Source organism: Oryzias latipes, chromosome 16 (genome assembly GCF_002234675.1).
Source record: "Oryzias latipes chromosome 16, ASM223467v1".
Taxonomy (NCBI): Eukaryota; Metazoa; Chordata; class Actinopteri; order Beloniformes; family Adrianichthyidae; genus Oryzias; species Oryzias latipes.
In genome coordinates this window covers 7,217,044-7,244,662 of record NC_019874.2, presented here as the reverse complement: position 1 = coordinate 7,244,662, position 27,619 = coordinate 7,217,044, and the positions used below count along the sequence as shown (strand labels likewise).

Sequence of the window (27,619 nt, the reverse complement as noted above, 5' to 3'; positions counted from 1 at the left end):
TGAATTACCATCATTTCTCAACAGTTTGCTCTATTTTAAAAATTCCAACAGTTTCTCAAAGCTGAGATTAAATTCAGATTTCTTTCATTTCGACGTCGAATGCTCGTCTTCTGTATCATTTCTGCCAAATCCAACTTTCCAAATAGGTTTGTTTTTCTCTGAACTTTTCTAGTTTGGGGGTCTCAGTTTAGTGGCCGCTGCAGCCGCGGCAAAAGAGCGACTTCACACGCATCAACAATGAGTTGCATGTGGTGAAGAATTCAGTACTTTTCCAAAATAAAACTTCTTTCACAATCAGATTATAAATAAAACAGAAAAAATGTAGGTCGTGTTTTTTTTTCCCTCTGCGGCCCAGTACCAATTATCCCGAGGACCGGTACCGGCCTGCAGCCTGAGGATTGGGGACCACCGGTCTACAAGGCAAAAACGAAGGCGTGACCAGATGATGCACCTGTCATGGGGGGGTTGATGACCTGACCTTCAGCAGATCTTCTGTGCTCAATGGCAGACAGGGACGGAGCAGCGCGTCCAGAGGAAGCCTCCTCATCAGAGCTGCCTCCTTCCAGACCCGGCCTGAAACTCGGACGGTGACTTTCTCCGACCTGATGAGAAAACGCAGAAAGCTGTTGCTCAGCCCATCCAGCTGATCCAGCCACCTCCACTGACCATACGACAGGAAAAAAAAAACCTAACCAGCTGTCGGGATGTGCTGGGAAGCAGCCGGGCCCTGGAGGAACTACCGCTCCTTCTAGCAGATTCCAGCTCATCATCAGTGTCTTCATCGCTTGCTGGACAGGAGTCCATACCTGTAGCAGCCAGGCGCACGTTGGGCATCTGGAAGTCCTGCAGACGGAAACACAGAAGAAACATCAAAGCTGATTCATTTCAGTGACTTGAACCAAACAACGAAAAGGAAAATAAATACAACAGCAAAGATGGGTACCGGTAGAAACCCCAAACCTTCTGGTCACCAGACTGACCAGCATCCTCCTCCACAGAGGAGGAGACCCAGCAGGAATCAGAAAAGCACTAACTTGATCGTGACCGTCAACAAACGGATGTCTGTATTGTTCTCCCTCCACAGAGCTGGAATCAGATTCATCTGCGGCAGCACCAACGCCTCCCTGTGGACCACAGCAACACATCACTATGAACAACAACGATGATGATGATGACGGCTGCAAGAAATCAGCTTCTTCGTAAGAAAGTGTCGTCTGCTTTGATAATAGACAGAGGGAGGCTCACAGCAACAGGGATCTCCTGACCCTCCACTCTGCCTCTCTGCATGGAAAGAGGAATCAGTTGATTGAAGTAAACCTCCAGCTCGTCTTCAGGCAGGTTGTTCAGGTCGACATCATCATCTGGTGTCCAAAAACATAAAACTCCATTACAGACTGAGCTCTTTAGATCAGTGGTCCCAACCTTTATTAGGCATAGACCCGTTTAATGCCAGATATTTTCATAGAAGTTAGCGTCTGATTGCTTTCTAGCTTCTAGTTTCCTTTCATTTTGAGGGGACAAATTGAGACAAGAGCTATTTTCCAAATTGAAATGGTCCTTCTTGGACACCAGTGTAGGAATGTCAGCAGATAATTTACAGAGACCGGAGATTCAATTGGTTCTGTAAAAGGTGTTTTTGATTTGTGTAAATTCATTCAAGTTCAAATTACTGTGGGGATTTTTTTCAGAGAATGTCTTTTTACTTCATTTGTTTATTTGTTTATTTTACAGGGAAAGTGGACATTAAAAGCATTGCTGCAATGGGCCAGAATGAGCCCGAAGGCTATGGAGTTAAAAATGATCAACCTGAAAACCCCAAAACATCCTTTTCGTCATTTTAGCACCGAGTCAACTCAACTCCGGCTCAGATTAGTCTTCAGGACAAAAACATTCATCACAGAGAAGCATTTTTCTGTTTTTGAGTCGAGCTATGTTTTGTTATTTGTTCAATCTTCCTCTGTAAAATATCTGCACAGAGTTTAAACTTTTTTTGTTTACTAGATTTTATTTTTAAATGTAGATTTTCCCTCAACTTCCCCCTTAACCCTCAAAGTGGAAGCTAAACTTCACATGCCAACTTCAGCCTTGTCTGACCTTTAGGTGTGGTGGATAAAAACAACAAAATCAAATGACCAAACTGTCCTAAAAACCTGATTTTTTATATAACATGAATCCAGTGTGTTTGTAACTTATTTTGCAGCATTCTTATACCATTAGAGCTTGTTGCCAGATTTTGTTGCAATAAATCCAGATTTTGTGTAAAGACTCCTGGTTTTGTCTGTAAATGCAGTTTTTCAGATCTCGGTTTCTTCTCTGACTCTTTTCTATGCAAAGAAACTTTTCAAGGATGTTTGTTTTTGTTACCTTTGCTAGTTTGGAGGTTTCAATGTAGCGATCAGAGCTTTAAGAAGATAAGTGATTTAAGGCATGTGACCGAGGAGAACGACTTGACAAAAACACACTCGAGTGTCACCATCTGCAGTTATATGGACAAAAGTAATCGGAATAAACGCCTGATCAGAATAAAAATGCGTCATGGAAACACGCCGTTTGAGATAGGTGGGTTATGCCGATTGTTGATCCTATCATGATGGATGAAAACAATTTATTCCAATTGTGAGTCATTGCTGAGCTGGCTTTTATGTCATGCATAGACGGTGTGGCGCTCCAGAGGAGTCTGTGAAGCGCCAACAGGACCGGCCGTCTGCTTCACCCGAGCGAAGTATGTCTCTAAGCAGAGCAGCTGGACTCGTAGCTTCGCGTTTGCAGCAAGCGGGGGGTGCATTGTTACTGTGGACGCTTCGAACCACAGTCTGTCAGGAGAACTGTGTCTCAGAGCAGAGGAGCGGCTTTGGGACGGTGTGTGAGCTGGTGGTGATTGAGAAACCGTGAAAACAACCACGTCAGTTTGCGGCATTGCCCGATGGATTTTAAGTACATCCAAAGATAAATGTTGGCACGTATTAGCCTAATCCTAACTCCTCTTCTGGGTCCGTGCAGCCAAGAATAAAGCACTGACCGCACATATAAGAAAATTGGGAGCGAACGATTCTATAATAAAGAAAATGATAAAAGCCTGTTATGTATATCATCTGGACCTATGCTGCAGCTTTGTACGTTTACAACAGAACTCAACATTTCTTCTTCTATGGCTGTTTCCAGTATTTTAGACAGTTCTGCACTTGCCAAAATGATTTATGCCAATCGAAAGTGTGGCGTATGTAAACGTTTGTTATAATCGGATAAGGTTTTCTGGGACCACGTAGACCACATGTGTCAAACTCAAACGTGGGCCAAATGTGGCCCGCCATGTCTTTTTATGTGGCCCACGAGAGCATAAAGGTTTTTATTTCTTAGAATAAAAAATAAAAATTGGTGTGTATTTATTCATATCTACGGGTAATCGGACTTGAAATATCGGATTGGGCAACTGGTAGTTTTACAAAATAAATCTTCCTTTAGAATTGGATGAAAACTAAAAGAGAAATTATGTAATTTTCTCTTTCTTTGTGGCCCGTTACAGAGTGATCCACGAACTGGTACCGGTCCACAACTAAGGGGTTTGGGGACCGCTGCTCTAGAACATCAGGATTTAAAAGGTGCATAGAACAAAAAAACAAGAAAAATAGCAGAAAACTGGTAATTGAAGAGAGTTCTACCTGTTTCATTGCTGCTTAAGCTGTCCACAGACATGAGCTTTTCATTAGCAAGGAAGCTGGAGTTACTGCTGAAACAGTCACTGTCGACCCCTTCACTCTGCACAGGGTCAACCGCCATCGTGGCAGCCGGCCCACCAAAAGAGGGACGCTTGAAAAATATGTCAAAACAGAGAAACAACATGTGTGCAAAGCTATTTCAGGGAGTCATGCTACAAAAAGCACAAGCAGCTAATACAACAACAACAACAACAAAAAACAAGCTAAACAGACAGCTGTGCCAGTGCTGAGAGGAATGATGAGCGCTCTCACCTTTGTGTCTGCCCCATCCTTCTGTCCAAACTGGGTCATTGTCAGAAGCCCTGTGGACAAATCTGCTGGCCAAGGCCAGGAAACAGTTTTCTTACTTCCAACAGACAATAATACTTATGTGCACTTCTAAAAGTAGAGAGTCAGAAGGACAGCTGAGTCCCAGTGAATAAGACCTGCTGCTGGTCAGGACCAGCACTCTCTACTGTCTGCAGTAATGCAGCTCACCACATTACCAACAGAACTCCTACTTCTCCAGAAAAAAACAACCAAAGCAACACAACTGTTTGTCTGACGGAGGAAGAGCCGACACGACTAACGGAGCTCGGACCTGTTCGGAGTTCTGTAGGCCATCCACACTCGCCACCAGCCTGCACGGCTCCGAGGCCCAGCGTGGAGCGTTTGGTCTCATCCAGACTGACCTTCAGCAGCACATCTGAGAGGCGGTGAGCAGCAATGAAATCTGCAGCTGTGTCCCTGTGAAGCAGGCAGGAGGGAGAGCCTGAAGACAACACATTGTAGCATGAAGACGTCTGCTTTCAAGACTTGTGCATGTTTGATGCTTTTAGCAGAGCTGCAGTTTCTCTGCTGCCACAAGCCTCTGAGCAAACAGCGACCAGGACATGACTGACATCGGGTAATGGAGGTTATGGTGACGTCATTTTCACTCCATAACACCGTCAGCTGTTGGTGCCGCCTGTGCCATCCATCATCAGAGCATGGATGACACAAAGTCCTAATCATGACTGTACACCACATGTGAGGGGCTGCATGAATTTCTCCTTGTGACATTAATCAAATTCTATTCTATTCCATTTAAATTGACGACTGAAAGCAAAGAGCGAGAGAAACATACAAAACGGCCGCTGTTATAAATAAACATTTTTAATTTGGTAACAGTTTTAGCGTTGCAGAGGTAGGGCGGTCGACCTCTGATTGGAAGACTGCAGATCAGATTCCCTAATCACCCGGCCACGTGTTGAAGTGTCCTTGGGCAAGACACTGAACCCCACATTGGTCTTGGCGGTTAGTGCCGGTGTTGGGCAGCAGAGCTGCCAGCAGTGTGTGAATGGAACAGTGTCTGTAAGAATGGACGACTGCACTTTAATGGAGGTAGAAAAACACGAGATAAGTGTACACTTTGTTTATTTTTTTATTCTTACTTTAACTTTTTATACCACTGGAAAGAAAAATTGCACTGTAATTTCGTTGTACATGTACAATAGCAATAAAGATATTTCTATTTCTACACCATTTACCATTTTTGGTTAATCGTTTTTAATCAAGTTTTAAATTAAAAAATTTATTTTTCACATTTTAAGTTTAGAATAAGTACTTTTGATCTTAAAACCATTTTCAAATGTGCAATTTCTTTTCCTCAAATTCACAACATCTATTCCTTACATTTACAATATTACTTAACACATTTTCAATATTTCCTATAAGTTCAGAACGAGCACTTTCAAGTTTAAAACTGTAATTGAGTTTTATTTTCTTTTTTTATTAGTAATCTGGTTTTCATGAGGCTAAATCAGGATTGGCCTCATGAAATATCCGTGGTTTAACTTGATCAGGTGCACACAGGAGGTGATTAGCCGTCACTATAATGGACAGAACAGCTTCTTCCCAGTGGTGCAGCCTTCTTATGAAACATCAGAACTAGCTGGAAAATGCTTTTAGACAAACAAACGTGGCTCAGCCGATTCACAGCTGCCAACAGAGAGGAGGTCCAATACTGAACTCCAACGCAACCAACAACATGGAACCATCTCCCAGACCAGAAACACAGCAAGATAATGGAATAAGGCAGAGAAAGGCTAATCAAATTAAGCAAAGGGGGGACCTGATGCGGAGCGCCAGGGGGAGTCTACCACTACTTATTTCAACAAAAAGTTCTTTGACATGAAGTGACACTGGATTTGATTCATACTCATGATAAAACATGTTAGTTTGCAGAGATTAAAGACGCTTTTTAAAAAAAAACACTTTTTAATCTAACATCCAATCAGCGATGTCCCAAAATACACAGTTAATCTATATTCTTATTGTGTTTTTATTATCATTTTCTAACATTTCATTTTTATTACTGAAAATTAATTTTGTTTTCGGAAATATTTCAATTTTATTTTGCTTCAGTTTTTCGGAATTTTGTTTTTTCTTTCTGAAAATGTAATTGTTTTTTAATCATTTGTTTTGCTTGTAGTTGGGATCTTTTGATATGTTTTTAATGATTTGTTGACATGAAGGGGTGTAACGACTCATTTTAGCAATGATTCAGACCTTATCATAAATTGTGGTTGACGATGCGATTCCCTTTAGATTTTGGTTCATTTTGAATGATCCGATTGACCGACCTAACACAGAACCAGGACATCTTTATCCAAAACTTCAACCAGTGTGACTCAAGAGAGAAATACCTGCTACTGAACAGTTCAGGTGAAGTTTTCCACATTCCTGCTATTTCTTCAAGATAATCAAGTGTAAATTAAATATGTGTCCAAACAAGTAGACAAAAATGAATGGTAAATCCATTCACATTTTAGTTTCCTAAAGTTCAGTCCACTGTTGTTTTTCCACATCCAAAGAATCCAAAGGGAACATTATCAGAACATTCTAGCACACTGGATGGTCACATGGCTTTACTAAATTCAAAGTGTTTCCACACATTGGACTGAAATGATGGTTGATCAGTTTTTGCTGATGTCATCACATGTGTGTTGTCCTCTGTGATGCACTTGGTCACTTTTACGTTACAGTAAAATTAATCTACTGGGTCTCAGATTAAATAAAGTCTATTTCATTTTCAAACGATTTTTTAAATGGTTTTTAATCTTTTTTTTTTTTTAACAGACCAATCTGGTTAGGGAATACAGATCCGTTCATTATACCTCTATTGGTGGGATTTGCACTTCAGGCCAACATAGTTTCTTATCGTAAATAAAGAATCTTGACTGGACTTTTCTGTTGTGAAGAAGTGGGTGGGTGTTGTGAAAAAAGGCCTGATGGGAATGCAGCCCAACAGTCGATTCTCTGTTTAACAGTTTCCAGGAAGTGATGACTACAGACTCATGGGAAGTCAGGAAAGGTTTTGTCCTGAGGTGTTGGACGCTCTTCAGGTCAGTAACTCTTAGAATTACTACCTTACAATCAACATTGTTGATGATCCTGGGAGACGTGAAGTACTCACAGATCGTCTTTGAAGCTCAGGGCGAACCTGGGCTGATCCTCCATGGATGAATGTGAGCCAGCATCCTGCAGCTCTCTGCCCCCCAGGAACGACGGCTCCTCTTGTCCTCTGGGAGAGAGAGAGTGCAGCACTTTGAATCATGTGTTCAGAACTTCCGACATGTCTGCGTTTAACACCAACACACACACACACAGACAGACAGACGTGGAGGCCTCCACACCTGTCCTCCTCGCACCTGTTGCCGCAGCCCGCTCTAACTTTAGCCACCGTGGAGGCGGCCACGGGCAGACCCGGGCCCGAGCCCAGGCTCACGTTGCCCAGGGTGGGCCGGCCGCCGGAGCCGTCCAGAGACTGGGCGAGGAACCCGGGGAAGGCTTCGTCGTCCAGCCCGTGAGGACCTGGGTCAGCCATGTTCCAGCGGCTCAGCACATCTGCGGACACAAACACGCCGCGTTTACCTCCAGAGTTTCATCCAATCCCACCCGCCAGTGGCACGTCTGCAAGTACCGGGGTTCGGGTCACGTGACCACCTCTAGGATCTGACACACAAAGAGCGAACTTTGTTTGGCGAAAAAGCTCCCCGTTCGGATCCAGTAGCTATACCCGAGTAGGTTAACCGAACTTCTCCAAACCGGGCAGGCCGAAACTTGTAGGATATAAGCGCTGTGACGCCAAACAAACCCCGTATTTCTGAAAGCGGTTCGTACTTTCAGGGGACAATTCAACGGTTGTTGGTCCAAAACTCACGTTGGGGAATGCAGGAGAAACTAAGAGCAGCGTCCTCTCAGACTCGAGGCTTCTCCTCCTGAACCTTTCAGACAAGAGTCACACCTCCATCAACTTCTCCTCAATACGAACAACATTAAAACAGACAGAAGCGCCAATTACCACCGGAAGACCGCGTCACGTAAGAGGGCGGAGCTTCAACCGTTTAGACCCCATTGATTGGCTGTAGAGAGAGCTGTGGAAGGAAATCGTATGACGGGATAGGAGGAGAGGAATGTCACTCTGTCGCAGTTTGGACGCCGAGGAAAGTTTGGGAAAAGCGACATACGTGACAGGAGGCGCAGTGGGAGCAACTTTTAAACGGACCGATCTGTTATCTCAGGAAACATTCACTGCTGCAGTCATGCAGTCAGTCCTTTTGGTGTGTGTGTGTGTGTGTGTGTGTGTGTGTGCGCGCATCACACACCTGGGCCTTCAGTAGTGCTACGTCTGAATCACTCAACCCCTCATGAACCGTTTACGATGCAGAAACGAGCTTTGCATTGGAGATTGAATTCCTGTAGCCATAAATGCCTCTGAATAAACTGAATAAACAAATCTAGTTATGCTACTACAGCCAGAAAAAAACATTGAACATAACCACATGCATTTGGAACATTATTTATTGTGATATTTTAAATATCATTTATAAAATTATTTATCATTTCACTCATCAAAAAATGGGATTATTTGAGGACAAAATCCATCCTCCTCTCTTTCCTCAAAAACAGCTCCATCCCCCTGTCATGTAGATTATGGACCCTGTCATGGAGATTATGGTCTTCAGTTCCGTCTTCAGTCCTTTTCTATTCCATCAAGGCCAGTGCTGAGAGCCGAGTCTGTCCAGTTGTGTTTCTACGTAGGTTTGAATTCACTTTAGAGCCAAAAATGTCCGCTGGACAGACACAGTGGACACGGGGACGGTCAGAGCCAAACACACAAATCTGTACTTCACGTCTGGATGTCACATCTGCTTCACGATCTCACTCAGATTTTTCTGATTAAGCAAATTCATCGATGGTGCACATTACAGTGCCAATTACAGTCAGGTCTGCTTTTAATTGAGACAGATCAAAAAGTGCTCCGCGGCTGTGTTTGAAACTGGGCAAGGCTGCATGTGGGACATTGTTCCTGTGTTCCTGAAACTTCTGTCCAATCAGAAGGTCTGAATACTATGACGTTGCCTAAGCCTGCTAGAAGGCCCTGCTGACATCTACTCAAAATCTGATGGTTGAAGGAAATTAATGTCCAACATTGATTTTGCATTAGAAGGCCTGCAGATATTATAGTGAAGGCCACGTTACTATGGCAACCACTCCTTCCAATCAGGGTGAGTTTGTTGGATGTCCTAACCCCCTGTGGGGCGTTTCGAAAGTGGGCTCAGGAGAATCTGTCAATCAAACATTTTGAACGTTGGATGTGGGGGGCAGCAGGCTCCACCTTCTTTTATTGGGGCCTCTGATTGGTCAGTTTATAACTTGAATAACTTGACAACAGAAAAATATCATAAAAGACAATGAGGATTATCAAAACATGTTTAAAAAAGGTATAAGAGCAATAATTGTTATTCTGACCAATAGAATGACTGAGTAACTGCTGTTTATTTCTTTGTAGAAGTCCACGGGATTTTGGCTTCTTGGAACCAGCAGGTAAGTCCTGTTTGGAATGAAGACGGCGAAGGGTCACTTAGTCCAGTTCTCATATACAGTCACTGATTTGAACTATCATGAGGTTTCCTGCATAAGATGTGGCGCTTTAGAAGCAAATTTGTAATCCCTCAAAGTCTCATGAAAGAAGTTGTTTTTTTTGCAGTAGAGCTTCAGAGGTGGTACAGCACCCTCATGAGAATCTTAGTGTTTTGCTGAAGGAAACATCATTCAATGTGAAACTCAGGAAGAATTATTGTGTCCATGAAAATCCCTAAAGAAATATTGTGGGATGTAATGGGACCCAGGAAGAGACAAGACATCAGAAGACCAGAGAAGTGCGTCTTCTGCAGGAGTGAATGCTGGAGGCTTCAGCTGCTCTCCGATCATGCTGAGGTGTGAGTTAGGAGGCAGAAATGTTTGCTAAACTTTGAAAGTAAGTGAAGCTAAAGTTGAACAAAGATATTTTATGCAGAAGCTGCTACAATAACTTCTAAAAACGCTTTAATCACCTTTTGACCTCACAAAAAAAATGCGGTAGTTCACCGTACACTATCCTGTTAGGGTCGCCACAGCGAATCACCTTTCACTGATTTGCACAGGAGGTTTGGCAGAGTTTTTACGCCAGATGCCCTTCCTGACACAACCTGTATTTTCAAGGTACAGGGAGATCCAGATAGGCAGTACTGTGAAGGGTCTTGCCTTGAGAGTCGAACCCAGGAAGACCTTTCAATAAAAACAAATGAGTCAAATCAATCCATAAAAATGATCAAAATGTAACCATAATGGAAAAGTAATGACTGGCTAGTAACCAGAGTCAATAACTACACTGCAGTTAATGACTACTGCTCAACTAAAGTGTGTAGGTGAATATCTGCTGAAGCTCCAGCTCTTAACAGCAGAAAAGCTTTCAGCAGGAATGACAGATCAGTAAAACCTAGAGAGAATATCAATCTTCAGAATGTTTCACAGCAACAATGACGGATGACATACACTTGTAACAAGGTTGAAAGTAGATTTTTGTTTATGTCTGTACTATTACAAGTTTCATCAACATACCTTTTTTATTAGCAGTAAATGCAGATTAGAGATGTAATGATTAATCGATGAATTGATTTATCCAACCAAATTGATCTGTCTGATTTAAGTTGTTAATTGAATCAAATCGAACTATACAATTATATAAATTATTATATTTAAAATTAAATGAAGTGATCTATAATCAATCTAGGAAAAAAAAATTGGTTTAAGGTACAGTAGGTTTATTTTAGTATAACATAAAAACTACCAAGTGCATCACAGCGGACGACACAAGTGTGACGTCAACAGCAACAACTGATCAACCATCGATCCAGTCCAATGTGTGGAAACACTTGGAATTCAGCAAAGTCATGTGACCATCCAGTGTGCTAGAATGTTCTGATAATGTTCCCTTTGGATTCTTTGGATGTGGAAAAACAACAGTGGACTGAACTTTAGGAAACTAAAATGTGAATGGATTTACCATTCATTTTTGTTTACTTGTTTGGACACATATTTCATTTACACTGGATTATCTTGAAGAAATCCAAGAATCTGGAAAAGTTCACCTGCACTGTTTAGTAGCAGGTATTTCTCTGAGTCTCACTGGTTGAACTTTTGTCTAAAGATGACATGGATCCATTTTAGGTTAGAGAATTGGATTATATTTTTTTTGCTGCATGTTTCATTTCTACCATTGCATTAGGTTTTATCTTGAACTATCAATCACAATAGTGTTCAGAAATCTGTAGGAATCCTTTGTTTTCTTGTCACGTTACAACCTCCAACTTCTATGAAAATAGGCCCTCTTGACCTCAAATGAATTGAGTGTCCCCATGTGTTCCATGCCTATTTTGCGAAAGCAGGGAATGTCACATGGTTTTCCAGGCTTTAAGTTCACAAATCTCCCTCTGGCTGAAGTCACATTTTCTTTGGTCCCATCAATGTTAATCACCTACCAGATATGTTTAGTGCTGGTTTTCTCCTCTACAGTGGTGGACAAAATTGTTGACACCTCTCAGTTAAAGAAAGTAAGTCCACAATGCTCACTGAAATGAATTGAAATGTTCAAAAGTAACAATAAATTAAAATGTATTGAAAATTAAATAATCAAAATCAGCCATTTACTTCTGAATTGTTGATTAACAGAATTATTTAAAAAAAAAAACTAATGAAAAAGGGCTGAACAAAAATGATATTCCCCATAACTTAATATTTTGTTGCCCAACCTTTTGAGGCAATCATTGCAATGAAACGGTTTCTGTATTTGTCAATGAGCCTTCTGCACCTGTCCACAGGTATTTTGTTCCACTCCTCATGAGCAAACTGCTCCAGTTGTCTCAGGTTTGATGGGTGTTTTCTCCAAATGGCATGTTTCAGCTCCTTCCACAGATGTTTAATGGGATTCAGATCTGGGCTCATAGAAGGCCACTTCAGAATAGTCCAACGCTTTTCTCTGAGCCATTCTTGGGGTTTTTGGCTGTGTGTTTTGGATGGTTGTCCTGTTGGAAGACCCATGACCTACGACTGAGACCAAACTTTCTGACACTAGGCAGCACATTTCTATCCAGAATGCCTTGATAATCTTGAGATTTCATTTGACCTTGTACAACTTCAAGACACCCTGTGCCAGATGCAGCAAAGCAGCCCCAGAACAGAACTGAGCCTCCTCCATGTTTCACAGTAGGGACAGTGTTCTTTTGGTTGGATGCTTCATTTTTGAGTCTACCAACATAGAGCTGATGTGCCTCACCAAAAAGCTCCAGTTTTGTCTCATCTGTCCAAAGGACATTTTCCCAGAAGCTTTGTGGCTTGTCAAAATGCATTTTTACAAATTCCAGTCTGGCTCTTTCATGATTTCCTTTAAACAGTGGTGTCCTCCTTGGTCGTCTCCCATGAAGTCCACTCTGGCTCAAACAACCATGAATGGTGCGATCTGACAATGATGTACCTTGATCTAGGAGTTCAACTTTAATGTCTTTAATTTTCAATAAATTTTAATTTGTTACTTTTGAACGTTTCAAGTCATTTCAGTGAGCATTGTGGACTTTCTTTCTTTAACTGAGGGGTACCAACAATGTTGTCCACCACTGTATGTCATTGAGAAGCTGGTAGGGAAAATCCAAAAACCATTTGAGTTGACTGAAGCCTGAAGCAGTTTTCTGCCTGACAACAGCCCTTCATCAAAGGAGGAAATTCCCTATGAAGCATTGGTGACAAAGCCTCATGCAGGTGGAGTGGACCAGGAGGATCATCCAGAAAAAAAGCCGCTTTCTCACGTGGACAAACGCTTCCACAGTCAGAAACTGAAGCTCAGAGGTCAACACGTCTGCAAAGTTCTTTATTCCAAGTTCATGACAGCCATTCTTCCTATTCTAAGAACAATCACAGCTCTTCTGCCTCTGCTAAGGACAGCAGTGCTCTGGAGGAGTGTCTGTGAGGAAGACTCTGCTGCTGCTGAGGCTGAGGAACCAGCTCAGCATCGCAGTGCTCTATGAGGGAGGAAGGTGGCAGCAGGTGACCAAACCTGCTGCCCGCTCTGGGAGCATCCAAAGGTGGAAAGAAATACCTGAAGCAAGAACGGACGGACAGGCAGAGGAAGGGAAACAGAGTCGAAAAATACAGACAGGGAAGAACAAAATGAGGAGTGCACAAGGGAGGACATGAAACAGGAAGTAGAATAAAAAATTAAACTGAGAAATGAAGTATGTCTGCAACAGAAACTAAACAGGAAGTAATGTCAGGTGGGCCGGAACGAGACTTTTATTCTTTAAAAAACCACCCTAATAAAACCAGTGTGAAGCATCAGACAACCTGTCAATCAGGGAATCAAACCTAGCTACTGTTCATGCATGTGGTTGTTGTGCACTAAAAGTAATGTCAGTGAACCCCAGACATTCCTTCTGTGGGCAAACAGCTATTCACCAGATCATTAGTAATATGCAGGAGTCTGGTCTATCTTTGAGGAGGTCAGCGGCCGCAGGGGAGGAGCAAACGGAGCTCTCCTGCCAATCCTGCATGCAACAAGCAACACAACAGCAAATTACCTTCAAGACGCTCTGCTCACACACACACACACACACACCCACACACACCACACACACACACACACACACACACACACACCCACACACACCACACACACACACACACACACACACACATCACTGGACACAAGGTGAGTCTGTGACAGAGAGGGCGCAGCACCCACAGCTGTTATTCTGGTTAAAGGCCAGGCAGGACGTCCGGCCGTTAGCCCAGGATTATTTACCCGAGCACAAATACAGCCACGCATCCAATCTGAAAAACCCCAGACCCCCCATTAATCCTTTGTGCATCTGCCACGCTTTTATTTGTGAGCATTCTGCTGAGGAGCATGAGCAGCTGCTGCCAGCAGAGCTGTGGATGGCAGGACGAGCCCTCAATCCCAACTTCCCCGGGACTTTTCACAAGAGACGGAAATGAAGGTGGTTTGAGATTTGTTGATCAGGAACTCCCTTGGTGTTGGGCTCAACATGTTCCATAACGAGAGCTTAGTTTCCACGGTGGAGGTGGCTGTATTTATCCTCACATTTCAGTGTTACGGGTTATTAAGGTTCATTCAAGCTTCTCCCCTCAGCAAGGAGTTTGGCTACAGCTGCACCAGGATGCTGAGACTCAACGCCGCGTCTCACAGCCGCTACGTACATTTTGCATGTTTTCCATGTATGACCTTTCGGTCTTTCATGATACATGCGTGATAATCCGAACTCATGTTTCTTGCGTTTGTTGTTCATCAATGTGCGCAGATGTCCGTCGAGGGTGTCGGCTGACGGGCCTTTACGTGAATTTGGTTTTAAGCTGTTCAAAATTTTCAGACAGTTCAGAGTTATGCAGTTTCTGCAATCGTGCAAGATTTTTGCGAAATGCGTTCGCGAATTTGTGTCCACATAATGGACTTTTCAAGCATTAGCAGTGATGTATTTTTATATCACGTTTTTTAATTGACGCACAAATCATTAAAAAATTACATATGAAAAGCACAATCATCACACCCTTGCGCTATCTTGTGGGGTCCAGATGACCCCACTCTTGTGGGGTCATCTGGACCCCACAAGATAGCACAAGGGTTAAATTGATTTTTGTGGTGTTTGCTTGGTCTTCACAAGAAACAACATTCCCCTGAAAAAAGTGGAGCACATTGCAAACTGACAGGAGTTTTATTTCGATTTTTACAGCTGAACACCCGTTAGTCCTTTCATACAACAGAGGGAACATTGGCCCTCTTATGCCATACAGCAATAAACAAAAAACAAAAAAAAACCCTCCCAGCACAGAAAGATGTCGACAGCCAAGCTCTTTACAGGAGGCGCGGTCGGTGTGAGTCCAAATGGCAGGTTCAGTTGTTTCAGTGGCAGCTCCGGGTCAGTGTGAGCCCACACGAAGCAGTCAGGCTTTAACGAGGGGGTGTGGCCGCAGATGCACCACGCCACCTACCTTCCTGCTGATATCCCATTCAGAGCATTCTGGGAGAGGAGGGAAGAGCCCACCATGGTGCTGATGGGCTGACCTGAAGACGCGCTCAGCGGGCTGCCGTCTCCCCTTAGGATGCCGGTGCACTTCCAGTTGTCCATGTAGTTTGCTGCAGAGCATTCATGCAGAGGACAGCTTAGGGAAGAACTGCGGACACCTTCAATACACCAAAAGCTGCATTCACCTCAAACACGATTCACACATGAAGGGCATCCAGTTCAATGCCAATATACAGTCCTGATCTGAGGTCCTACAGTGCCACATGAGCATCTGGAATGTTACATCGATCTGGCGGCAGCATAAATTTGGGTGTGATGAGGCATCAAAAATCTAAAGCGAAGAATTCACGCCATGTCAACCAATCAGGGGCTCAGCTTTGGCACATGACGTGTTAATGTCAGCAAGTGGAGCCTAAAACCAACATGGAGGAGAATCTCATCGGTCTCCTCCTGAACTTTATATTTTTCTTTTTACTTTTAAGACAATAACAGAAATGTCCTCTAGTTTGATTAATGCTGGACAGCAAGTGGTCAAACTGGGTCACAGAGAGGTGGAAGAACCGCTGAAAGCAGCAGGCATTCAGACGCAGCTCCTGCAGTAGACGGTGAAGCTCTACGTACTGGAGGAGTCTCTGAATGATCCGATAAACCCAGACATGGAGATGTGATTACTAGGGGTTGACGGAAAATTTATTTAGCGATACGTCGCGATATTTCATTTGGCGATATTTGTATCGATTCAAAATGCTGTCCAGGACGACATTTTTTTTACCGTACTTTCACGACCATAAAGTGGACTTAAAAGTCTCACATTTTCTCCAAACTATAGGGGCGCACTATGAGGCGGTGCGCCTAATGCGTAGCTGTGAGGCGTAGAAGAAGACGGGGAGGGAAGTAGGGGTTTGAACAATATTGTGTAGTGACCTAACTGGAGCTTCACTCTGTATGCGGTGGTAACGACTGAGCTGCCAATCTACTGGCTGCGTTGAGAAGCTGTACATACACTTCCCAACCCCAAACAATTCAAGTCGAGTCGAGGAGCGGTGAAATCCATGTTTACTTCAGCGTGGGCAGTACTGATCCGTTACAGTGATCCCTCGCTATAACACGGTTTACTTTTCACGGTTTCGCTACTTCACAGATTTGCATGGTTCATTGTGTTCTGCATTCTGATTGGCTAAAAAGTCACTCTGCTTCTTCTCTAACTGTGCGTCAATGACGTTGCAGTTTAATATGTACACGTACATAAAACAGCTTGCCAAATTTACATTATGTACGTGCAAATTCTCTTGCAATTTCGAGTTTCTCTAAAACCCATAGAAAAAAGAGAAACAACATCTTCCTATCACTATGTTCTTTCCCCCAAACAAACACAGCTGCACCGCGGGCTTCAAAAGAAGAAAACACTGCAGAGCGGAGTCAGGATGCAGCGGCTCAGTCTGCAGAGCAGTGAAATACACCTGAGTCACTATTTGTCCGACTGTACTTTGTATTTTATTCATAATCATTTTAAAATTTTCTCCCGTTTAATCCAATTACTTGGGTCATGGGGGTGGGGCTAATCTCCGCAATTTGAAGCCTTCTGTTCACATCGATGATTAAAATTATTATTTGACAGTACAGTACAGAAGTTATTTGTTGAAAAAAAAACGTTTCTAAAGTACTTTTATTTGTGAAACAAATGCTTGAGCCTGTAAAATGGTTTGTTATTTCTTTTCAATGTATAATAGACTATTTAATTATATAATAATTGTAAAAAAATTAAAGGTTTCTACTTCACAGATTTTGCCTATCACGGGTTCTTTTTGGAACGTAACCCCCGCGAAAAACAAGGGTTTACTGTACATTTCTTTTTCCTACCATGTTTTACCCCCATTAACATTAAAATAAATGTTAACATGCAGTACATTTTGTGAAACATTTAAGAGCTTATCATCATTTAATATTTAAAGACATACTCTGACCGTAAAATGCTTTTATGTATTTTGCGCACATGCGTTGACACATCAGGTAGCGAGAGTAGAGCTCTTCAAAATAAACTGACTTGATCTCTCAACTTCTGTGTCGTCCATGTATTGTAAACGACAAATACAGTCAATGCTTTCATGTAGAAGACGCATGAGGCAAATAAACATTAGCTCCTCCCACATGCGTCACAATTATGAACCTATTTTTGGACAGGTAGCCAGCAGCGAATCCGACATTTGTTCCAGTTGAAGCGGCCAACGCAAATTTGTGAGCGCAGCATTAGAGGTCCAACACTGAACCTCCAGAGGAGGCCATGTTTCTATTAATCATGTACCCATCTCAGGAAAATAAGAAAACGGTCGCTGCACTGCAGACGATTGCCGACAGACGGCAGCCGTCTGTGTTCCTGCTGAAGGTGGACCAGCTTCTTACCCTTCCATAACCGCACGCAGCCATCGTCCCCAGAGGAAGCCAGCAGGGTGCTTGTGATGTTCCAGCTCACACGCCACACCTGGGAGTTGTGATTGTCGAACTGCGCAACAATCTGCACCTCAAACTTGCTGGGTCCGGTGGATGAGCTCTCCTTCCTGTTCCAGAGAACCAAGACACATTTTCTGTTCATTTTCTTCCTCCTTTTATTTCAAAAGCTGTGTGCTTCGAGAAATGCACCAGAACACATGATGATGACAATCACCTCATGGGGGCAAGCTTGAATATTCTGACATCTTTTGTTGCAATAGCGAGAACATGGAAAGATCTCCCCAGGTTGGGAGCGAACGCGATGTCGTGGACTGCGTCGGTGACAGTCATCAGAGTCTCCACTTTGCCGTATTTCCTTTAGAAGAAACAGGAAGTGTCAGGAGGCCGCTGCATCTCTGGCCGCTGTGTGCTGAACACGCTCACCGTGTGTTTTCGTTGTACTCATAGATCTGAACCTTCCCACCGCTCGCGATGTTGCTGTCATCACTGCCCACGGCAAACATGGAAGGGTGAGCCCGTGAGCTGGGAGAGAATGATGAGATGAGATGATTCAGCAGAAATCCGCCGCTCCTGCCTTCACTCCGACCTGTCATCAGGCAGTGGCGCAGACGTGCTCTTCGTTTGTGTGTAATGCCATGTGGAAACTTAGAATGACACTCTGTGCCCAGCTTCACAGACACATGGAGCAGAACTGAACCTCCATCAAACTTATGGTCTGGTCAGCTCATCCAGAATATGAAAAAGCTATATAACCTGGAGGGGTTCCATGAAATGCAGCTGCAGCTGAGCTTGCATGAGATCTCGTGTTGCAGCGACCACTGGCTCAGGTTCATCACATCCGGAGCTTCGTAGATCCTCACCACGCCGTCCGCAGAGCAGGTGGTCAGCATCAGACCCATGTGTTTAGGAGCAAACTTCACATCGGTCACTGATGTCCTACTGTCCACAAGTGTGGTCCTCTTAATCTGGAATGGAGAAGCAAGAAACACTCACATGACCTCCACCTGCTGCAGGTTGTCGCTGCAACTGCCCGCTCCCAACCCAGCACTGACCCAGTGGCTCAAGCCTCTCTGCTTGTCGTTGGATTCTCCTACAATCTCCTCCCAAACCGCAGCGGTTCGGTCAAAGGAGCAGGAGGCCAAAACCTGCCCGAACTCTGGATGAGCCCAGGTCACTCTCCACACTGAGCCGCTGTGTGTCTGCAGAGAGAAACCAGGAGGAGGAGGCTCACATCTGTTCAGCACAGAAGGTGGAGTTCGGCGTGAGGATGGAGGCGTTTTACCTTCCAGCTGGCTGTGCAGAGCCACTCTCCACTCTCGCTTTTGTCCCAAACCTCAGAAAAACAAACAGAGCTCTGAATGTGACACATGGCCGCGCGGCAGCCCGGGAACGGTTCATCACAGTCGAGGACCGCGGGCGCGAGCTCAGAGGCTAACGTTAGCTTACCTTCACACTCTGGTCACTGGAGCAAGTCGCCATTCTCCGGCCGTGAAAGTCGTACGACACATCGTGAATTAGATCTTTGTGATCCGCCGCGATACTACGAGCCACAAACATGATCCCGGTAGCAGCGCGCCGCCAGCGATAGCTTCACCAGCGCGTTAGCAGGCCTACCGCAGAAATCATCCAGCTTTGAGACCTGCTTTTTTTGTTTAACTTTATTGTACAAAACGGAAGTACAATACAAAACACAATTTTACAAAATAAACTTCAGGTATGCCAGGGGAGCATTCATATTACATGCATTTTACATAAAAACATTCAGGTTTCTACAACTTTCATATAAACATACAGCTTTCTGATTAAGACTTTTGGAGATGTTACTGATATACATTTCAATTTGTTTGATTAACAAGGGGAAAAAATAGAAGATGAAGGAAATTTACGTTTATGAATATAAAATTTGCCAAAAATAATAATAAGATTAATTATGAGTTTTTTATTAGAGGCCAAGTTTTTATTATGAAAACCAAATATGATATATTCATACTTCAGAGTAAAGTTGGGGTGGATTTGTTTTTCAATAAATTGTAAACTTCTAATCTCAGTAAAATTCCAAAAAAGCGGTTAATTGTTTCTTTGCAATAAGGACAATTAGGATCAATTGTTTTAATGTATCTTATCATGAATTGATTGGTGGGGTAAATTCTGTGAATTATTTTAAGAGAAACTTCTTTCATTTTATTACTTATCATAAGTTTGTGGGTCACACTCCAGGCTTTCCTCCAAATACTTTCAGGAACAAAACGTCTTAAAGGAATTTAGGAACTTGTGAGGAATTTAGGCAGAAGTTGAGGCAGGTCCTGGGTGGTCAGGATGAGCTTCCAGAGGACTGGGAAACTACAGCAGAGATTATCAGGGAAACAGGTAGGAAGGTGCTAGGTGTGTCATCTGGAAAGAGGAAAGACGGTAAAGAGACTTGGTGGTGGAATGAGGAAGTACAGGAATGCGTCCAGAGGAAGAGGTTGGCTAAAAGGAAGTGGGATGTAGAAAGGACTGAGGAAGGTAGACAGGAGTACAAGGAAGCGCAGCGTAGAGTGAAGAGAGAGGTGGCAAAGGCCAAACAGAAATCTTACGATGAGCTATATGACAGGTTAGACACAAAGGAAGGAGAGAAGGACTTGTACAGGCTAGCCAGACAGAGAGACAGAGATGGGAAGGACGTGCAACAGATAAGGGTGATTAAGGACAGAGATGGAAAGGTGCTAACAACCCAAGAGAGTGTACAGAAAAGATGGAAGGAGTATTTTGAGGAGCTGATGAACGAGGAAAATGACAGGGAAAGAAGGGAGGAAGATGTGGTTGTTGTGGAGCAGGAAGTAGCAGAGATTGGAAAGGATGAGGTTAGGAAGGCTCTGAAAAGGATGAAGAGCGGAAAGGCCGTTGGTCCTGATGACGTACCTGTGGAGGTATGGAAGTGCCTAGGAGAGACAGCAGTGGAATTTCTAACAAGGTTGTTCAATAGGATTCTAGAGAGTGAGAAGATGCCTGAGGAATGGAGGAGAAGCGTTCTGGTCCCGATCTTTAAGAACAAGGGTGACATGCAGAACTGCAGCAACTATAGAGGAATAAAGTTGATGAGCCACACAATGAAGCTGTGGGAAAGAGTAGTGGAAGCCAGGCTTAGGAAGAAGGTGGAGATCTGTGAGCAGCAGTATGGTTTCATGCCCCGTAAGAGCACCACTGATGCCATTTTTGCTTTGAGAATGTTGATGGAAAAGTACAGAGAAGGTCAGAAGGAGCTGCATTGTGTGTTCGTAGATTTAGAGAAGGCGTATGACAGGGTGCCGAGGGAGGAGCTGTGGTACTGTATGAGGTCGTCTGGAGTGGCAGAGAAGTATGTCAGAGTAGTTCAGGACATGTATGAGAGAAGTATGACGGTGGTGAGATGTGCTGTAGGTCAGACAGAGGAGTTCAAGGTGGAGGTGGGACTACACCAAGGATCAGCTTTGAGTCCTTTTTTGTTTGCTATGCTGATGGACAGGCTGACAGACGAGGTAAGACAGGAATCTCCCTGGACAATGATGTTTGCGGATGACATTGTAATTTGCAGTGAGAGTAGAGAGCAGGTGGAGGAACAGCTAGAGAGGTGGAGGTTTGCTCTGGAAAGAAGAGGTATGAAGGTCAGTCGTAGTAAGACAGAATACATGTGTCTGAACGAGAGGGATCAAGGTAGAAGCGTTAGGTTACAGGGGACTGAGGTGAAGAAGGTGCAGGAGTTTAAGTACTTGGGGTCAACAGTTCAGTGTGATGGGGAGTGTGGAAAAGAGGTGAGGAGGCGAGTGCAGGCAGGTTGGAGCGGTTGGAGGAAAGTGTCAGGAGTGTTGTGTGACAGAAAAGTGCCAGCAAGACTCAAAGGAAAGGTGTACAAGACAGTGGTGAGACCAGCTCTGCTCTATGGGTTAGAGACGGTAGCAGTGAGACAGAGACAAGAGGCTGAGATGGAGGTAGCAGAGATGAAGATGTTGAGGTTCTCCTTAGGAGTGACCAGGTTAGACAGGATAAGGAACGAGTACATCAGAGGGACGGCTCATGTTGCCTGTGTTAGCGACAAAGTCAGAGAAGCCAGACTGAGATGGTTTGGACATGTTCAGAGGAGGGATAGTGGATATATTGGTAGAAGGATGTTGGAGATGGAGCTGCCTGGCCGGAGGGCAAGAGGACGACCAAAGAGGAGATATTTGGATGTCTTAACAGAGGACATGAAGTTGGCTAATGTTAGGGTAGAAGATGTCCATGATAGAGTGAGGTGGAAAAGGATGATTCGCTGTGGCGACCCCTGATGGGAAAAGCCGAAAGAGAAAGAAGAAGACTTTCAGGAACAAAACGTCTCCAGTAGGTTTTAGAACATAGTACAGAAATGACATCCCTTTGAAACAGCGCCGCTCGAGTGACGCCAGCGAAGCTGAGGGGAATCACCACTGGGGAGCGCTCCAAGCATGGAAGCATCAGTTGCATAATTAAAAATAAGTCAAAAGCCTACGTGCACGATAGAACTTCCGGTTAACTACCGCGTTTTGAGTGTAAGGCCGACAACTTCCTGTTGGTCGTGTTATTGTTGTGGGGAGTTTTGTTGAGTTGCTAGTTTTCAGTAAATATGAGCGGATTTCGGGTGAAAGAGAGGCATTTGGTGTTTCAACGCGTGACAAAGACATCACAACATTGTTGTGTACCCCTGTGTGCGAATTCGTCAAAGTACAACAGTACTATAAGCTTTCATAACTTTCCAGTAGATGTGTCAGTGAGAGCCGAATGGATGGTAAGAGTACGGCGGGAGGACTTCACCCCAAGCAAGACGAGTCGTGTTTGCAGCAGGCATTTCCAAAAGGGCGATTTTGTTAACAACCCCGGGAAATTGAGAAAGTTGAAGAAAGGCAGAAATGCTTTTTTCATTTTCAAAACGTTTTCTTGTTCTTCTTCAACACTACTCATTCTGTCACTTAATTAAAATTATAAAGAAAATGGTCCGCTCAGCAGGTGCACCAATCAGTGGGACAGAGTGGGTGAAGGGGGAGCTGGGAATACCAGGTGCTGTAATGTTTCCCGCTTTTACTCACAGCCACCAAAAAGAAAGAAAATCACACACACAGCTTTGGGTTGCATAATTGTTTTTTTTTATTTTTGTCATTTATTTTTTCTGTGTGTCTGTCTTTTTTTGTCCAAAACCTCGGTTAACACCCAATGCTGCAACTCCAACCTCTGCAACACTCAATCTGTTCGGGGTTACAAACATTCTGTACATTGGAACCAAGTAGATTTTCATAAATTCAATTACTGTCAGTTTAATATATTTTTACATTAATACAAAATATAAGTGAAGTTGATAAACTCTTGACCAAGATATATATGTATACATGTATTTATATATATATATAAACTTAAAGCATATATTTTCTTCTTCCAAAGTAAAAAAAAGAAATACTTGTGAAAAAATGCTATTTTCTCTTTAGTTTTCAACATTTATTCATGACAATGAAACAATTCAGATACAAATCTTAATCGTAACAAAATGGAATTTTCTGAGCTCTAAGAGTTTTTTTCTGCTGCTGACATTTTAAACACGCAGGTTGCTACACCAAAAGAAATTCCGGTTCCGGGTTACGGGCAGGGCGCGTGGCGTGCCTCTCTGCGAATACAACTATCTTCAAATTACTTAAAAGGTTGATTTTCCCCCAAAAAAGAGAGCTGACCATCCCTCCGAAGAAACCCCAGGAATACGAAGACCTCAAAAAGACTCTTGACATTATTCAAGAAACGCTGAAAAGTTTTATGGAACAAGTGTCGGCTAAGCTAACGCCACTTTGGGAGATGATGGAAGAGTTCCGAAGATTCCGGGCTCAAAACGAGCAGCGAGAAAACCGGGTCGAGATTCTGGAGAAAAGACTGGACGATGTGGAACAGCAAGTAAGGATGAATAATGTCATTCTCACTGGAGTACCATTCAAGCCTCGAGCGAAGCTGAATGCAGCAGGAGCTAGCACTGCTAATGCTAGCGCTAGCGTAGCTAGCAGTGCTAATACGGTGATCGGGGCAGAGTCTTTGGAGCAGCAAATACATTCATTTCTCACATCTAAAGGGATTACCCTGAATCTCAATACCATCGAGACCTGCCACCTGCTCCCCAGGAGAAAGGAGATGGATAAACCAGCGATCCTCATCAGGTTTGTGAATCACAAACACAAGCTAGCTTTGATGAACCAAAGGAAGAAGCTGAAGGGATCTGCTGCTTATCTGAACGACCATCTGACCAGAAGGAATGCTGAAATCGCCAAACATGCCAGGCTCCTCAGGAAGCTTAAGCAGATTGAGAACACTTGGGTTAAAGGCTGCAGGATTTACGTCAAACCGCTCGGTCCAGAGGACCGATCCAAGGTTCTGGTTGTGAACACCATGAAGGACTTTGAGAAGTGTTTAATCACGGTCGTCTGAAACAACGTGGAGTGATAAACCAAAGAGCCAAATAATTTCAAGAAATATGACGCCTGGATTCCTCACTTTCTCTGTATGTCTGACGTAACCTGAATAACAGCAGAGTTCTGACCTGCAGACAACTTGACCTCAACTTTCACCGTCGCTGATATCAGCTGAAGAAGGATATGGACCTTAATCTAATGTCTGCAGTCATTACATCGAAGAGAACTATTAACTCTGTTTAAACCCAGAAGTACGGCTGTTATCAGTAAAAGAAGAAATGCCAACCTTGGACAATCAACAGTTATGGACCCTTTTTACTTTTCCCCTACAGCATTACTTTATTATAAAAAAAAAAAGTAAAACAAATGATTAATCACTTATTGAAAATTGTTAATTTGATTGACTTTTAATGATATTACTTCACTTTCTCCAAAAATTGATAAATTGATTCAAAAATCTTTCTTAATGTAGCATGATTTTGCACGTTTTTAACTTTTGATACTTGATGAAATTTTGCTATGAAAATTCCTGAAACAGTGTTGTGTCTACTTTACTGATATAGTATTTTGTTTTATTCATATGAATGGCTTCTATAAGTAACATAATCTGCATATATTTCAGATGAATGATCTGCATTTGCCATGTTGATTTCTAAAATAGTTATTTTTGACGTAATACTTAAGTAATTCATCTTTGTCATGTGCTTTATCGATATCTTATGATTTTTAATTCTGTCTGATAAAAACTGGGAACCGGATATTGATAAATCATGTAATAAAATGGTTACAGTATAACGGGGTGGGATTATATAAGTTCGCTTCCTTCCACTCCCTTTCAAGCAATGTATAACTGATGATTATATTGCTGTTGTGTATTATTTGTACTTAATTGCTTGAAATAAACCATTTCAAATCAAATAAACACAAGACCCTGTTTTATTTTATTTTTGTGGCTTTGCTGCTCCTTCTGGGTTTTATTCTGAGAGAAACGGGCCAGAATGGATAAGAGTGCAGAATCCCGTTCGAACAGAACCCGTACAAAGTCCAAAGTCTGTCTGACAAGACAGACACCTGATTGGTTAGAATCTAGACCAATCAGCAGGCTGTTTGATGGCAGATATGTCACGCTAAAATTAAACTTGAGCAAAGTCAAAGATATGGAGAAAGTGAGATGAGACTTGCTTTTTCAAAAATATTTTTGAAATAAAAACATTTTTGAAAGCAAAAAAAAAAAGTTTTTGAAAGAAAAACAAAGTATTTTAAAAGCAAAAAATATTGAAAGCAAAGAACAAAACAAAACAATTTAAAGAAAACAAACGTTTTGAAAGCAAATATTTTATGTTTTCATTTGCTTCTTAGAAAGTTTTGTTTGCAATGTCTTGGCATATATATCACTTCATCGTCATGGTAGGAATGACGTAGCAGACCCAGATGCTGGAACCCAGAAGAAAACTCAAACATAGATTGATTAAATAAGTCTTATTTTTTCCGGCTTGAAAAATCAAAAGTCTTAGAACATGAGGTTCTGTAGGCTGGAACTCCGAACTGGTAGCAGTCTTGCTGTAGATGGAAGACCTCTCTGTGGTTGTGGCGAGGGATGTGGCGTGACTGGAGCGGAGCGAGGCAGGAGGCGAGGAAAGAAGAAGTAGATCTTGAAGATTGTAATTCCAGGTGGACACTCGTAGTGGAGGAACCTGAGAGCGGATCATAAGACAAGGTAAGTAGCGAGTCAATCGGTGCGAGCATGAATCAACTAGTTGACCAGACAAGCACCGAGGTTGGCAACGAACTGGCGATGAATGCTGGCCTGTAGGGATGGCCCGTTTGACACGGCGCTTTGGCGCGCGGTTCACCTTCATAAAACAGAGTGTTTCGGCACAATGTTTCGGGGCGTGTGTCAACTAGCGCAGATCACTTGGTGGATGACGTATGACGCGCCAAATGCTTCGTTTGATCGAACCACGCTTCAGATGTCACTTGTGTTTTGAACAGTTGGGCGCGCTATACTCTAGAAATGCTAAATGAATCCTGAACGTTTCCCAACCAGTTCCATTGTTTCCCCTGTATTGGAATCAGCATCAGTTCATTGCACTTTAACATTGGCTCCTATTAAAAATGTTCTGTGGCTCAGGTTCATTTCAACTCGGTTTTTCCTAATAAAACACTACGTCATGAACGTTGTGTATCAACCAAAACAAACAAACACTGCAATGAATTTATGATGGCATGCTGTTTTCTTGTGGTAAGAGATAGCTCAGTGGAATAGTCATTGGCCTAAACATCCAGAGGTTCTAGGTCCCAAAAGCTTCTTTAAACAAAGGTGTTCACTCTCTTTCAATCATACCCTACTTTCCAGTTGTCGTCTTTCCTCTCTATACAGGTCACAGTGACATAAAACGTGCTCCACTGACTCTTCCCCTTTCCCGCACTCACACAAACCAGTTGGGTGTTTCCCTATGAGATGCAATGTGTTATTTAAACCAGTATGACCCATCCTCAACCGTGATATTATGCCATGGTCTCTGGTGTTTACTCTGATATTCATACCTCTCCCTACTTTGTCCTGAATACTAAATAAATGTCGACCTTTCCTCTCCCTTTCCCATTACGTCTGCCATTCGTCCATAATATGCCTCCTAATAATCGCCCTTATTTCTGTTCTAGCTAATGGAATTTCCATCTCTATACCCCGTTTCAACGACCTTTTAGCCAGAAAATCAGCCATTTCATTTCCCTCCACCCCCTATGTGCTGGTACCCACATAAATCTAATGTTTATTTTCAATTTTTCCTACCTGAACAAACTCTCATAAATTTCATATAATACATCTGATCTGCTATCAGAATAGTAAGACTTCAGAGACATCAAAGCTGACAATGAGTCTGAACAAATTATACCATCTCCAACTCTATTCTGTTCTAACCATCTTAAACTACATGATATTCAAGTGCTCAAGTGCTGGGCCAAACCATTTTTAAACTGCTCCCAGGTAGTCAGGAGGATTGCCTGCAGCTGTGCAGCATCATCCTGCTACCTTAAGATTGGACATAACTACTCTAACTGGGAGAGTGTTGGGCTAAATAATGCTTTTGTGCCAGTGCGCTGTGCGTTTGAGTGTGTGAATGTTTCTTGGCTGTGTGAGATGCATGTTGCGTGCGTCCTATGTGAGCATAATTAGAAATAAAAGTCAATACCAGAAATGCTTTTTTAATTTTCCAAATGAAGCTGCATTTGTTGACTCAAAATTAGAAAGAAAAAGCAATCCGCCAAACTGCTTTTTCTTTTTCTTCTTCAACACTGCTTATTCTGTCACTTACTTAAAATGACAATGAAAATGGTATTTGACATTTCATTTTTAAAAAGTTCTCTGGTAAATGTGTAGCAAAATTCATTAAGAAACGTCTAATTTGACCATTAAAATGGATTAACAAAAGTGCTTTTTCAGTTTCACAATTTAACTGCATCAAATGACTCAAAAATAAAATAAATTTTCAGTCCTTTAAAATGCTTTTTCCTTTTCTTCTTTAACATCGCTCATTCTCTGACATCATTAAAGCAAAAATGCAAAGAGGGGATTGCATTTTCGTTTTCACATTCACCCCGCAAAAAGTGTAGCAAAACTCAATACCAGTCAGCATTTCCAGGGGGGAGGCGGGGTGGGAGA

At 42.8% G+C, this 27,619-nt stretch overlaps 2 protein-coding genes across 7 annotated transcripts in view; both read right to left on the bottom strand.

The window, feature by feature from the left end:
* The window catches only part of cep192 (centrosomal protein 192), a 32,964-nt gene extending 24,925 nt beyond the window's left edge, over positions 1–8,039 (bottom strand). For 2 of the 5 annotated variants that reach the window (XM_023964029.1, XM_023964030.1), the window contains exons 1-10: positions 7,900–8,039; positions 7,373–7,583; positions 7,153–7,260; positions 4,297–4,442; positions 3,969–4,033; positions 3,660–3,807; positions 1,246–1,361; positions 1,035–1,124; positions 694–843; positions 452–602 (exon numbers count right to left, since the gene is read on the bottom strand). In XM_023964029.1, coding sequence (XP_023819797.1) covers positions 452–602; positions 694–843; positions 1,035–1,124; positions 1,246–1,361; positions 3,660–3,807; positions 3,969–4,033; positions 4,297–4,442; positions 7,153–7,260; positions 7,373–7,563 — 1,165 coding nt within the window. In that variant the 5' untranslated portion in view covers positions 7,564–7,583; positions 7,900–8,039. The remainder of the gene's footprint in view (positions 1–451; positions 603–693; positions 844–1,034; positions 1,125–1,245; positions 1,362–3,659; positions 3,808–3,968; positions 4,034–4,296; positions 4,443–7,152; positions 7,261–7,372; positions 7,584–7,899) is intronic. The other 3 variants (XM_023964032.1, XM_011484916.3, XM_023964031.1) reach the window with 3 other exon arrangements.
* Positions 8,040–12,903: 4,864 nt separating this feature from the next.
* Positions 12,904–19,213, bottom strand: seh1l (SEH1 like nucleoporin). 2 transcript variants are annotated; one of them, XM_004077633.2, is made up of 9 exons: positions 18,989–19,213; positions 18,825–18,875; positions 18,595–18,741; positions 18,296–18,507; positions 17,966–18,064; positions 17,757–17,897; positions 17,495–17,649; positions 15,060–15,204; positions 12,904–13,152 (listed from the first exon to the last, which is right to left on the bottom strand). In XM_004077633.2, exons 1-9 carry the CDS (start codon positions 19,097–19,099, stop codon positions 12,969–12,971), a joined length of 1,245 nt encoding a protein of 414 aa, XP_004077681.1. In that variant the 5' UTR covers positions 19,100–19,213; the 3' UTR covers positions 12,904–12,968. The 2 variants fall into 2 exon arrangements, with proteins under 2 accessions (XP_004077681.1, XP_011483217.1); XM_011484915.2 differs by lacking the exon at positions 12,904–13,152 and adding an exon at positions 13,159–13,597.
* Between the last annotated feature and the right edge of the window lie 8,406 nt (positions 19,214–27,619).

Excerpts from the sequence above, each read along its gene's own strand:
- seh1l (XM_004077633.2), bottom strand. The coding sequence starts at position 19,099 with ATGTTTGTGGCTCGTAGTATCGCGGCGGATCACAAAGATCTAATTCAC. Across the intron at positions 18,065-18,295 it reads ATTTCATGGAACCCCTCCAG|CTCACGGGCTCACCCTTCCA; the intron begins GTTATATAGCTT and ends ATTCTCTCCCAG. Across the intron at positions 17,898-17,965 it reads GAGTACAACGAAAACACACG|GAAATACGGCAAAGTGGAGA; the intron begins GTGAGCGTGTTC and ends TTTCTTCTAAAG.